Here is a 14666-nt window from a genome sequence, read left to right as displayed (position 1 = left end):
CATCTTCACCAGCGCATGTCCCCATAATGGAAGTGTTGTCACTTCTCTCCCTGCTCCTGTCATGAAAGGACAGCTGGCCAAGGAGTGAAGGACAGCGCCAGCAGGCTTGGCGAGCGTCCAGGGCGCTGGGGCGACTGATGCGCCAAGCTCCTACGTGGATTATCATGGAGTGCTTATAAGTTCCCTGGGGCAGCTGAATGCGAAGGCAGGATTTTCTTAGAGGGAAACAAGGGTACTAGACTGCTCCTGGTATCTCTCAAAGGCTCGTGGAATTTAGGGAAGATTCAGTCAGCACATATGTGACTGACTGGTCCAGCCCCACCGACTCTGCGTTGACTACATCAACTATCGGAAATTCACCTGACTTGCTTTTGGGCCAGTCTCCTGCATGCCGTGGACTGGAGCTTGGCTCTACACCAGCGCAAGGCCCTCTGCTTAGTGCTGCCCCTGATTAGTAGCATATTTAATTACCTTAAACCTGAATGCAGGTGCTGTTAGTTTAGCCAGCAGTCCTACTCAAAGCGTGTCTTTCCCTAAACAGGCATGATGGAGGCAAAGGAGAGAGATGGCCCTGTGCAAAGATGGAGTAGACACACTTTCTAACCACAACTGCTGCGGATAGGCTAAGTGCTGGAAAAGTGCCTTATTTGAACTTCTAGAGTTTAGCCATATTTTCACTAAGAGAAATCGCCACTTTGTGTTTTAGCCTAAGTAATACTAGCAGTCAAGATCCAAGCAAGTGAACATTTCAAGCACTACGTTGTATACCCGGCAGATGGCCGGCTGAATTGCCAATGAAACAGAGAAAGAGAAATGACAACCACTTTACCCCCTGGGTCGTGTGGCATACTGATGACATCCTCTAAGGTGAGGAGACTTTGCTTAACCGCAGGATGGAATGTTGTGAGCTTTTTCATGCACCTCTCTTATATTATTGGCACGTCAAGCCCAGACAATTGAAAAATAATATGAAAAATGTGGTGGTGGGGTGGAATGTTCGCGAATGGTTGAACAGGAAATGTATGATCGCTAGAGATTTCCTTAAATCCCAGATTTCCGAGAAAAAAAATGTGAAGTCATGAGCCGCCAATGCCTCTCCAGGATAAGGAACTGCCAACACCTGTTCTGTGGCCCAGGAGATGACTCTGAGCTATTGATGGAGTATCAGCATCCGCCAAAGCCTCTCCTGCAGCCCAGGAGATGACTCTGAACTATTGATGGAGGATCAGGAACCGCCAACGCGTCTCCTGCGGCCCAGGAGATGACTCTGAACTATTGATGGAGGATCAGGAACCGCCAACGCGTCTCCTGCGGCCCAGGAGATGACTCTGAACTATTGATGGAGGATCAGGAACCGCCAACGCGTCTCCTGCGGCCCAGGAGATGACTCTGAACTATTGATGGAGGATCAGGAACCGCCAACGCCTCTCCTGCGGCCCAGGAGATGACTCTGAACTATTGATGGAGGATCAGGAACCGCCAGCGCCTCTCCTGCGGCCCAGGAGATGACTCTGAACTATTGATGGAGGATCAGGAACAGCCAGCGCCTCTCCTGCGGCCCAGGAGATGACTCTGAACTATTGATGGAGGATCAGGAACCGCCAACGCGTCTCCTGCGGCCCAGGAGATGACTCTGAACTATTGATGGAGGATCAGGAACCGCCAACGCGTCTCCTGCGGCCCAGGAGATGACTCTGAACTATTGATGGAGGATCAGGAACCGCCAACGCGTCTCCTGCGGCCCAGGAGATGACTCTGAACTATTGATGGAGGATCAGGAACCGCCAACGCGTCTCCTGCGGCCCAGGAGATGACTCTGAACTATTGATGGAGGATCAGGAACCGCCAACGCGTCTCCTGCGGCCCAGGAGATGACTCTGAACTATTGATGGAGGATCAGGAACCGCCAACGCATCTCCTGCGGCCCAGGAGATGACTCTGAACTATTGATGGAGGATCAGGAACCGCCAACGCCTCTCCTACGGCCCAGGAGATGACTCTGAACTATTGATGGAGGATCAGGAACAGCCAGCGCCTCTCATGCGGCCCAGGAGATGATTCTGAACTATTGATAGAGGATCAGGAACCGCCAACGCCTCTCCTGCGGCCAAGGAGATGACTCTGAACTATTGATGGAGGATCAGGAACCATCAACGCCTCTCCTGCGGCCCAGGAGATGACTCTGAACTATTGATGGAAGATCAGGAACCATCAACGCCTCTCCTGTGGCACAGGAGATGACTCTGAACTATTGATGGAGGATCAGGAAATACCACCCATAGGGGGAACCTATGCCCCCCCTGAATGCTCGGGAAACAAAACGTGCTTTATCCATGTAACATTATCCTCCATTCAAGACTGTATCATTAGCTCACATTTTAAGAAGAAAGAAAAATGAAAAATTTGCTACAGGAAATACAGAAATTGGCAGTTTCACGACAAGAGCCAAGTGATATGCTGCTTCTGATCCAAGCATGGAACGCGGATAAAATTCGAATTATTCTAATCATTCTTTTCATTGATAGGACTCCTTCTGCCCACGCGGAGTGTCTCCAATCATATGGCTTTGAATCTAATATCATCGCAGATAAGAGGATTGAGTGACGGTCAGCTCTCTGGAGATGCAACGTTTTTAATAATATACATTTTTGTATAGCTCTCCCTGCTGGAGTATCCTTTCTTCAAGGCGCTGCAATTACAGGTCTTGTAATATACTCAATTTATCGCCCTCAAACGATGAAAGACTGAGTCTGCCCTGTTGGAATTCAGCCCTGTATCCTGCAGGCTAAAGAGGGATGTCTAGGCTAAGAGCCTAGACATCTAAGTCCGTGATCGTAGACCTTTTAGTGCATTGAGCTAAAAAAAGAACATTCAGATTACTTATCTGTGCATTTTACAACACAATCCAACAGCATCTACTTTCCATTGTACTTTTGGTCCCCGTTGCAAGTATGGCAGTAATTCCAAAGGAGATGCAGCTGAACTCGTTTACCGTTACCGCCACTCGTTTTGGCAATACATCTGTGACCATTACTTTTTCCCCTGCTCAATCATAATCATAATGAGGGCCCTTGCGTGTTTACTGTAATAAGTAATAAACAGCATGTTTGCCTCTTTGTCAAAACTGCTATTCCTGTTGCTCCTTATGCTATCCGGGGTAATGATGTTCTCCTGATCCAAGTGACTGCAAATGTTCTTCGAATCTGGTGCTGAGCAGCACAGTGATCTGCGTGATTCTCCCTTTTAGAACTGATTCTAGAGGTTATTCTCAATTTCTTCAGTGAATACACGTCTAAAGTAGTCTCTGTTGCAACACCGTGGAAGGCCTTCAAAAGCAGTGGCCAGGCGAGATGGTCATCAGCTATGCTTGCTGTAGTAGATGTATTTACAAGGCTTCAATTTCATGTCTCGGAACTGAGGACTCCCCCAAGCATCCTTAGTCTACTAGTGGCCACGTTTGAATGTTTGGTTTCATTTCCGAAAGACCATAAAGTGCGATCGTACTACTCAAAGCAAAATAATGTATTACTGATCGTAAAAAGTGAGCATTCTCACACTATGTATAAAGGGTTAAAAAATGAGTAATTATGTTAAGGCCTTACAATAGGTATCCTGTGATTGTAACGGAAAAAAACAGAATTATTTTTTTAACGAAACAATAACAACGAAAAAACATTGTTTTTTTATATATATGGGGTTGGCGTAAAGGATTAAAATGGGTGGGGAGGCGGTTAGGATGGGGCTAAAAGCATAGGTAAATGAGGGTTTGAGGAGAGACCCCCAAAATAAAAAATACAAACATTAGATGATTTTTTGTTTTTATTGGTTTTCGTTAAAAAAACATTCTCTGTAAAAGATTTTGAAATAATCACATAGAGCCGTTAAATTAATGAAACGTTTTTCAATATGTACCAAGACATGTTGGGTTTTCCATGTAATTCCACAAGAGTTTGTACACCCCTGGCACGTTCTCCAAGGGTAGTCCTGGCCTCAGTCGATCTATTAAATCAACAGAGGGAATTTGCAAATGTTACCGGGAAACATCGTCCTCGTTCTGGTGAAGCTATCGAGACAGATTGTTTGGAGGCTGCGGTGTAAGCCCTTCGACGCCCCTCACACGCCTCAACAGAATCACATTTATCCAGCAAGTATCTGAGACAACTCCTTTGTGAGGTTTTTCACTGCAACTGCAATATTTCTATATTTCTAATCACAAAGCCCAGTTCAGAGGTCTGCATCCCCCCAGATGTTTTGGACTATGGCTTTCATGATCCCTCACGATTGACTTTGTTGGCTGGGTCTGATGGGAGCTGTAGTCCAAAACCGCTGGCGATCCAAAGGTTGCAGACCCCTGGCCTATGCAATGCCCATCACTTTGTTCCAGTTTTAGAGACATTTCTTTGACCAGAGTGATAGTAAAGTTAATCCACGTGCTGATCACTCGAGAGCTTTTCAATAATGTTGTCCTGGTGTGTTCTATGAAAGAAAATCAACCTTGAACATGAATGTTGTACTTGACTTTTCAATTCCCAACAACGCACAAACTCTGGCTAACCATCATATACATTTCCACGGCTTCTATGTGTAGTAAAACGGATGATATCCAACACAACTAAAAGGTTTGTTGAACTGAAATAGGAGAAATTGTCTTGTATCCGTATAAAAGGTTGAAAAAAAGAATAACGAATTGTAGAATTGTTTGAATTTCAGCTGTACCAAAATTACGTACAGCCAAATATTTCGCACAATTCTACCATTCGTTACCATCATAGCGACCAAGGGAAGCTGGGGTTGTGGGGGTGTCCCCGCACCCTTGTTTGCTATAAGGGAATCAGGGTTTGCAGGGATTTGATGAGGTCGTTCTTGGCTACTTCGCAGAAAATTGATCATTTTAATCAGTGTCCGTTGCTACTATACAAGTCATTGAGAGCTTATTACAATGAGCGAGTGATTGTTGATAAAAGAAATAGCATGCAGTCTGTATCACACTAGTGGTACCAACGCATTGCCCATCTGCCTTAACTCTTTCGCCTATAGGTGCTCTCCTTTTTTTCCTTTCCCTAAGGCAGTTTATTGGGCCACTTTTAAAGTTTTGGCTATTAGGTTACGCTAAAGCGCCGCTTATAAGCAAAAACTATTGCATTGGAGCGCAGCTATGTGAGGAGGGACTTGCAGCTTGTGGGTGCTATTTGGTTATTTACTCACCAATTGACTGCTCATGGCCATGCTAACGTGTATGGCCTTTGCCGCTCACTACTTGCCCTTCTCAACCCAAACCGCATCCTCATCGGATCTCTGTGAGCTAGGTCTATGAAGCAGTAACATCAAACGTTGGACTGTCAGTGTTATTTTTAAGCCGTCTACTTAGAGATAATGGCTTCACTGCCTATCCATGTTTTTCTGCTGTATTAAGATTTCTTAACTAAGTGTTCCTCCGGCGACTTGATTTATATCTGTTCCTTGCACTGATGCCCTGTTAATAACAAGCATTGACAAGGCCAACAGCTTCAGCTTGTGTATAGGTATACGACAGAAATTGCCAGGCATGCCATCATATGCCCAGGTAATCGCACTACTTTCCAACTGTTGCCATTTTATGGCCGGGTAGTACCGTTATGGCAATGCCTGCTCAATGCCTATATAAAAGCCAACCCTTTTGGTTTTGTTAATGATTGTTTTATTTTTTATCAGGGCTCATCAGTAAAAATCGCTTTTGCGATCAGCCGCAAATATTTAGAATCATGTCTATATGCATTGTAAGTATGGTTAAACGTCATTATTGCCTACCATCCAAATGCACATCATGTATGTCTCATGTATCATTTTTTTGCACTTACACTCTCACCATCAGGTTTCATCTTATAGCGTGTTGTATGTGGTGAACACATGTAAATAAAGGAATAACCTTGCAAATGCCGTATAAGTGGAATGAGAGCTTTACTGCTGCTCTGTTTGTAAATTGAAGAGTTGTGCTCTAGGAATTTAAGACAGGTCCTATATTAGCAAAGTAGAACACTTCTACTAATTCATTAAAGACATTTCCTCTGTGGCAACCCCCAATAGGAATCCTTTTCATTTCAGCTAACGAGAGGTTCTGTTTCCCATTAAAAAGCCGCGTGCTGCCACCTGCTGGGGGCGTTACCTTCTCGGGGAAGTACTCATTAGTGGCAGGCAGGATGTGAGCGATGAAGGGGCTGTCCTTGATGTCCTCGTCGTCACAGATCACGTGGACAGCGTACTCTCCAGGCTCAGTGGGCCAGTAGCGGACGTCGCAAGACCCGTCGCCCTTGTCGTCACATTCGATCTTGGCCTGGGAAGGTCCCTCGATGGAGAAGCCTAGACAGAAGGGGGCGATAAAAAAAGGGACGAGATGTGAGATGTTGCAATCATCAGCCCAGGTGAGGGGACGCTAACCTTTTCGAATATTGTCATAAATCAACACAAACATTGTGATAAGCAATGCACAGAATGTGTAGATAGCCAAGAAAACGGATTGGCTGAACACGTATTAAAGTAGAGGTGACCGTTAGCTCTTACCCAGGGTTCCCACTTCAGTTCCGATGGCCTCTACTACAAAATCTGCTGATTTGCCCACAACACCGGTCTCCAGGCCAGGACCCCACGCACGCACTTTCTGTGCTCCCGCATCTGGGCTCACAAGCACTTCAAAAGGACTATTTAGACACACATAAGAGAACAGCAATTAGATAAGGGCATTGTTAGTTGGGAAAGACTCAAGTTATATGAACAGTTACATTGTTTCAACAACATTTCATGAAAAACGTGAGTAGGCAAATGGTACAGGTGTTTTGTAAAACAGCCTAAGAACCACTGTATGCATTGCGTCAGCCATCTTCAGTCAGTCTCTGAACAGCTTCAACATCCATCTTAGATTGCTTTCGTCACATCTATTTCAGTGACATTCATGTATTCTCTGCCTGTTACATCTTCTAGGTCCGGGGTCGCCAACCGTTAGCTCAACAGATGTTTTGGACTGCAACTCCCATCAACCCTAGCCTCCATAGTCAATGGTGAGGGGTCATCAGAGTTGTAGTCCAAAACATTTTGAGAGTCACAGCTTTAAGACCCCTGTCTTAGGTCTACGTTAAACACTTTGAATCCACCTTAGATCTTCGGGCATTTCCTACACATTGGCCTCTGCTCTGTGAAACCAGTCTCTACACTTTGGCCATCCCAGTAGAGAAGGATTAGACCCAAGGAAGAGCAATTTGAGGCACCAAGATGATCAAATCCAAAAATACTTCTACATTTTCTCATTCATATATACAAAGTAGCTCAAACGAATCGTTATCAATTTTTTAATTAATGGGAAACGTGGACAGAAAGTACATGCAAAAATTGGATGACCACCATGCATTGAAAACACAGCTATAACGCATTATATGCAACAAACCAGTGAATTGGGGTTCAGCAATCAGTTATTCTAAGAGGACTAATTGTCCCCTTGCCCATGGAGTAAGGCATCCAGGGAGGGACTTACCTTCTTGGAATAGGGTGTCCACCCCAACTGATGGTGACCACATATTTTCCAGCGGCGACTGGGTAGTAATCACACTCGTACACGCCATCACCAAGGTCACGGATTTTCACGGGCTCTTCTGTACCTTCTAGAGCAGAAAGAAAGGACACTGGCGTGAGTCTTGGTTAGATGGGAAAGATGCTGGGCCCTTTTGGGATGGGAGGTGTTCACTGGTGAAGAAGGGTAGGTTTGTGGCAGTGTATGATTTGGTTGGATTGTGGGCCCATTGCTCCCAGATAGAAGCGGACTCTGGTCCACAGTCTGTACCATCCATGCCTTGTTCCAACTGATGCTAGCCTCATCATTGGATGAAGAGATAAGCTGGGATGGATGTTATGCAGGGCATTTCTGAAAGGAGATATGTGGTCATCATTGGGGGCCAGATTGAGGACTCTCTCTAGATCAGATAGTGGGGCTGATGTTAACAGACCCTTGCAACCTGATGGAGATTCCGCAGTCGGAGAAGGACTTCTTCTGGTGGGATTTAAAGATGCATCTTTTCTAGGCACCTCTGTCTGTGGGCTCTGGGGGCCCAGAAGATGTCCCTTTTCACGGATCTCCCCACACTGTACTGGGTTTGACTTAAACTTACTTGGTCCCTTGACAGAAACTTTGAGATCGCCACTGCCTGCTCCTTTGGTGTAGACTTTGAAATCAGCCACTTCTTTCACCCGGACTCCCTTGGGCTGCAGACCTCGTCCGGCAGCACGGCAGGCGTTGGGATTGCAAGCTGTAGTAAGGGCAGATGGAAAGACAGACTGCTTATCGCCACCATCTTGGAAAGAAGGCTCAGTGTGTAATATGGACCATCTAAGCCTCTGAGACCATGTCAGCCCAATGCACAGCAGAGAGAGAGAGAGCTGGGAATAGATCCACAGCTACGCCACACACACACACACACACACCACAGAGGCAGGCACAGTGAAGACACCACACGTCCATCACTAGTGAAAGTCCTAGAGATACTGATCTAAATGATTAAAACACTAGTGACCACGTGCTGATGATGCTGCACACACGACACTAGTGAAAGCCCAAGTGACAGAGTCCTAGCTTAAAACACCCCAACCCGAGTGACAAGTCTGGTGCCGGGCGCGCTAGCTGATGCCACCACAACCCTAAATTAGTACTAGGCCTGGTGACAGCCCACACCACTAATTGCAGTCCTTGTGGCAACAGGAGATGCCATAACATACCTATTAGTAATGATAGGCCTAGGGACAGGTCTAAGGGATGGCACCACACAATCAACACTAGTGATAGGCTTAGTAGCAGATCGGATAGTAGTGCTCTAGCTGATGACACCTCAACCCAAACACTAGGCCCAGAGATAGTACTCCCACTCGTAACATCCCACATCTAATACTTGTGAAAGGTCTGGGGACAGGGATCTAGCTGGTAGCACCACACATCTAATACTTGTGATAGGTTTGGTGGCTGCAGTCTAGCTGATAACGTCCCACATTTAATAAGTGTGAAAGGTCTGGGGGCAGGGGTCTAGCTGATAACACCACACACCTAATACATGTGATATGTCTGATGCTATCAGTCTAGCTGATAGCACCACACATCTAATACATATGAAAGGTCTGGGGCGGGGGCCTAGCTGATAACACCAAACATCTAAGACTTGTGATAGGTCTGCGGGCAGGGGTCTAGCTGATAACATCCTGCATCTAATGCTTGTGAAAGGTCTGGGGACAAGGGTCTAGCTGATAACATCCTGCATCTAATACTTGGGAAAGGTCTGGGGGCAGGGGTCTAGCTGATAGCACCACACATCTAATACATATGAAAGGTCTGGGGCGGGGGCCTAGCTGATAACACCAAACATCTAAGACTTGTGATAGGTCTGAGGGCAGGGGTCTAGCTGATAACATCCTGCATCTAATGCTTGTGAAAGGTCTGGGGACAGGAGTCTAGCTGATAACATCCTGCATCTAATACTTGGGAAAGGTCTGGGGGCAGGGGTCTAGCTGATAACACCAAACATCTAAGACTTGTGATAGGTCTGCGGGCAGGGGTCTAGCTGATAACATCCTGCATCTAATGCTTGTGAAAGGTCTGGGGACAGGGGTCTAGCTGATAACATCCCACATCTAATACTTGTGATAGGTTTGGTGGCAGCGATCTAGCTGCGGGCACCCCAGGCGACACTAATGACTGTAATAGTGATCTGTACCTCGCTGTTGTCATGCACTGGAGCTGGCAGATGGTAGCACACTGATCGCCCCACACACCTTACACCAGTGATAGGATTGGACACGTCTCTAGGCGATGACACCATGCACCTCACACTAGTGACCTGTCTGTGGTCATGCACACAAGTTTAGCAGCAATATGCACGGGGCCCATTTCCTTTCACCAAACGTGCACTAGAAAGCTTGCATGGATCTGGTTTTAGCACTACCCCACTAGACGTGCAAAATCCAAAGTGGCACCTTTCACCAGGTGTGAACAATCAAATGCACATGCCTGAGGACGAAGCACGAGCACCTTTGTACTAGCAAAGCACACTAACCCTCAGGTGCCAGGTGGCAACCGTTCTGTAGCCCAACACATGCAATGGTGAACAGCCAAGCTACCTGATCGTGTGTATTCATAGCCATATGCAGTCACAGTTGGACGGTGTAAGCATTTTTAGATAGCCTGTTGATAATTTGCTAATCTAATCCATCAAACTGTTCACTTTTGCCCAAGTCCCGTTTTCCTTTTAGCCTTTTCAACTTCTCCAGTGTTTGTGAGACCAGCAGGTGGCGCTGTAAGCCCGGGAAGATTGGGGAGGAGCAAATGTGGTCCTCCTTAAGCTCTCTGATACCCCAGCATACACAAGCATCAATCTAAATTCAAAAAGGGTGAGTCCCAACAAAACCTGGTTCACCCTTTGGTAGCGAGTCCGAACGCTCAGGGCTACTCTGTATAAATACAGATCTGGTTAAAAGAATAAGGATGGCTTAGAGTGCAGCAAAGCACACCACTGCAATCACAATTAAAAGGGCCCTGGCAGGCCGCTATACAAATAACCTTTCATGTACATAAAAAGTGTCACAGGTATACTGCAGCAGAATTACAAATAATAAAAGATATCAGAATAGAATACCAGCAAATGTTCTTAAACTAAAGATAAAATAGGTTTGGAATTGAACGTGCAAGGGCACCTCCTGACTCCTGCATTTTGCTCAAGCAACCGAGGCTAAGGGTTACCTATCACCCTACATAATGGGCAAGTCTCATAGTAGAATCTACCTGAGCTGTAGACTAGGAATACCTGCAGGTATTCAACGGGGGAGCGGGGAGGGGGATTGCCCCGAGTGGGCCCGGCTGGCATCGTGCCAAGCGGGGATGGGCTTTTAGTCCTGAGACTATTGGCCTATGCCCATGATACAGAGGGTAGCCACCAGGCCTTGCCATTTGTTGTAATACTGCAACATTTTAATGAATATAAAATGGATACCCAAAGGAGTGCCAGTGCAGGAACTGTAAGGGAGACCTTAAGAGTTAATAGTTCTTAATGCTCTGGAACCTGATAGTTCAAGGGAAACTATGGGTGCGCAACAGGCAGCGCCTCACAAGGAGATCTGGATGTATACAAGGGGCTTCTAGGCTCTGTATGACGTTGCCATGAGCACCATCCATTCACCCTCCTGCTGAACAGCCTCCAGGCAGCAGGCATTTCCTCACCACTCAGGAAGCATCCGAACGGCCTCTTTCTGACCGCACCATGCTCTCTGCAACACCGAAGGGTGAGCAATTCCACCCCTTAAGGCGCTGCAAAGACAGGCTCACAGAACATGCGAGAGGGGGGCGGGGCTCATCAGTGAAGAACCCGCACAGAGGAGACTTAAAGGGACTCTCACAGCCTGCCACTTAAGGGGGAGAGATGTACCATTCTTAAAAGGACTCCCACAGCCTGGCTCTTAAGGGGGAGAGATGTACCATTCTTAAACGGATTCCAACAGCCTGGCATTTCAAAGGGTGAGATAAACCATTCTTAAAGGGACTCCCACAGATCGGCACTTCAAAGAGAGAGGCACACCACTATTAAAGGGATTGCCCCACTTGGCACTTCAAGGGCAACCATGCACCATTTTTAAAGGGACTTCCAGAGCTTGGCACTTAAGGGGGAGAGATGTACTACGCTTAAAGCGACCCCGCACCGCGTGGCACATCCGGGGGAGTGATGTACCATTCTTAAATGGACTCCCACAGCGTAGCACTTCAAAGGGAGAGATGTACCATTCAAAAAAGATATTCCCCCAGGCTGGCATTTCAAGGGGAGACATGTACCACTCTTGATCGGACCCCCCACAGTTTGGCACTTCAAAAAGAGATATGTACCATTCTTAAAGGGATTCCCACAGCCTGGCACTTCAAGAGGAAAGTTGCACCATTTTTAAACGGACTCCCACAGCTTAGCACTTCAAGGGGTGAGAGGTACCATTCTTAAAGGAGCTTGGCACTTCGAGGGGAGAGAAGTGCCATTCTTAAAGGGACTCCCACAGGTCGGCACTTCAAGGAGAGAGGCACACCACTCTTAAAGAGATTGCCCCACTTGGTACTTCAAAGGCAACAATGCACCATTATTAAATGGACTCCCATAGCTTGGCACTTAAGGGGGAGAGATGTACTACGCTTAAAGGGCCTCCCACAGCTTGGCACTTCAAGGAGATGCCACTAGAAGGATCTGCTTTTCCAGGCTGTACTCATACGTCTAAGGTGCGGAGCAGTCCACATGAGCAAGGCGGCCTACGTTATTATTATGGACTGGTCTGCAAGACGGGCATCAGAGTCTGCTCGGGGTCAGATAGCCACAAGCAGAACTCTAGAACTATCTGCAAATGAGTGTGACCGCCAATGAACACTGGAAGGAGACCTTTCTCACTCACTTCTAGCAAAGTAGGTCCGAGCTGTTTGGCATCAATTAGTCCATTTCAAGTCCAGAAAAATGTATAGTACAAAGGAGCACATTGCACGGGACAGACACATTCAGCTCACATCTTCTCTCACAGGAAACATCACATTCATACAGGGCATTTTCCATGGGAAAAATCCCACCCCACAATAAACCATGTGTGCTTCCCAGAGTTGTAGAACTGAGGGGCACATCAAGCGGTGTGACATCCTTCCGAGGCACTGTTGGTGAACTGTCCATCTACGCACTAACCCGCGAACTGCCATTAGGCGTTTATGCTCAAAGGGATACCAAACTAAAATGCCATTAAGAAATGTAAAATTCCTTTCAGCTGTTGCTCGTTGCTTTTTCGTTTAAATACAAATCTCCCTATGGCAACCTCCATCGCCTGGGATTTATGCAATTTCCCGGGGAATTTACTTTTGGTCATCGTTCCAGTTCACAAGCCCACTTAGTCAACGTAAAGAGGGCATTCATCCACATTCCACATAGGGTCATGGCAACCAAATGGTGGGACCTTATACCGACATGAAAACATCATCAACAATCCTATTTGTTCTTACTGGACTTGACATGCCCACCCACCCCACTGCAGGGTGTTCCTCCCCCCCCCACCCCCCCCCCCCCGACAATGACTGCACTCTCCGAACAAGAGATATTTACACATCTTTGAATTGTGACCAAATGAACATGTCAAGCAGGATCACAAAAATAGGACTCCCGCATTTAGTAAAATATTTAAACAAACACCTCTGAGACTTATTTCAACTTGGCAGTGCAGACTATGTTTTTTAAGGATTTTTTTTTTAACCATTTACTATGCGTTGAGTCCAGGTGTCTGAGCACCTACTTTCCTGTGGCTGTGATGCGGTCCCATCCTGGGTTCTTAAGGCGTAATCACTGCTTCTCATGCACAAAAGTGCCCTCACACAAAATCATTACCTTAAACCTTCATAAAAAAACATCATCAAAAATCATGTTTGTTCTTTCTGTGATTGACGCTGCCCACCCACTGCCGGGTGTTTCCCCTGAGAGTGACCACAAGAGATGTTTACAGATCTCTGAATTGTGGCCAATTCAACAAGTCAAGCAGGATCACAGAAACATGACACCAGAATTTAGCAAAATATCTAAAGGCACAGATCTGAAGCTTCTTTCTCAAGAGTTTCTCCTCTCCAATGGTTCTTCTTAGAATGTTAATTCTCTCCTGCCCAGCCCACTCCCAGGCAGGGGAGCTCTTTCCTTTGTTCTTTTTTTCTTATGATATGATATTTTATTTGTATAGCGCTCGTACACAAGTGTTTCAGAGCGTGACTGGGCAAAGGAGGGGAACAGGGGAGAACACAACACAACAACGATCTTACTAGGCCAACATTCCATCCAGCCCCATGGTGGGCTGGATGGATCAGTCCAGGTGAGCCTAAATAAAGCACATACGGACACTGCATACAGTATTTTATTTATACATCCTGGTGTAGGAGTCTTTTTTCCCCTTGGGGGACCAGTATGTAGACCATTCTAGCTGGGCCCTATTTGGGCCACATGATGTGCACATCAGTGGATTTCTTAAAATGGCAGTACACCGCTTTAGCAGAATATGGCTGATTAACATCTGATTTGGCAAGTAAAATTAAATGATGTAAGGGTAGAACATGCTTATTTCTGCTGAAATAGTTTACATCCAGGCTCAACGTGTCGTCATGATGGGAGTAGATGCATCCAACTGTGTTTTCATTCTAAAGAATGACACAGGAGTCTGGGGTCGGATGGTGAAATAGCAGTGTTTGCTTTTGGTGTCAGGAATGACTGCGCTGTTGAGGGAGACCGTAGAGAGCGCTGCAGATTGAACCCATCAATCCTTGGATGGTGGGTTTAAGTGGAACCCTGCGGATGCATTCCTGAGCTCACAAGTCAAGCCCAGCTGCATCATATTGTCTGAGGATGTCGGCTTAAAATACACAGCCTGACCACAGCACTTCCCTCTGGGGTAATGATGTGGAAAGTGTTTTTAAATAGTACGCCTAGCCGATATAAACTGGAGTTCAGAGAGCAGCCACACGCATGCATGAAGTAGAGCCCCGAGAGCAGCCAAATGCAGGTCTGAGCTCAGTTCTGACAATAGCCACACGCATCCCTGACATGGAAAATCAGAGCGCAGCCACAGCTCGCTATGAAGTGAGATCAGTAAAGCCAGTCACAAGGCCCTGACCTGGA

General features: G+C 46.5%; 1 protein-coding gene across 6 annotated transcripts in view; it reads right to left on the bottom strand.

Annotated features, from left to right (window-relative positions):
* The window catches only part of FLNC (filamin C), a 253022-nt gene that overhangs the window by 117533 nt on the left and 120823 nt on the right, over positions 1-14666 (bottom strand). For all 6 annotated transcript variants that reach the window (XM_069629538.1, XM_069629534.1, XM_069629535.1 and 3 more), the window contains 4 exons: positions 8133-8270; positions 7502-7628; positions 6538-6674; positions 6143-6336 (listed from right to left, as the gene is read on the bottom strand). In XM_069629538.1, coding sequence (XP_069485639.1) covers positions 6143-6336; positions 6538-6674; positions 7502-7628; positions 8133-8270 — 596 coding nt within the window. The remainder of the gene's footprint in view (positions 1-6142; positions 6337-6537; positions 6675-7501; positions 7629-8132; positions 8271-14666) is intronic.

Source organism: Ambystoma mexicanum, chromosome 12 (genome assembly GCF_040938575.1).
Source record: "Ambystoma mexicanum isolate Mex_15411 chromosome 12, UKY_AmexF1_1, whole genome shotgun sequence".
Taxonomy (NCBI): domain Eukaryota; kingdom Metazoa; phylum Chordata; class Amphibia; order Caudata; family Ambystomatidae; genus Ambystoma; species Ambystoma mexicanum.
This window is presented reverse-complemented; position numbering and strand designations above follow the sequence as displayed.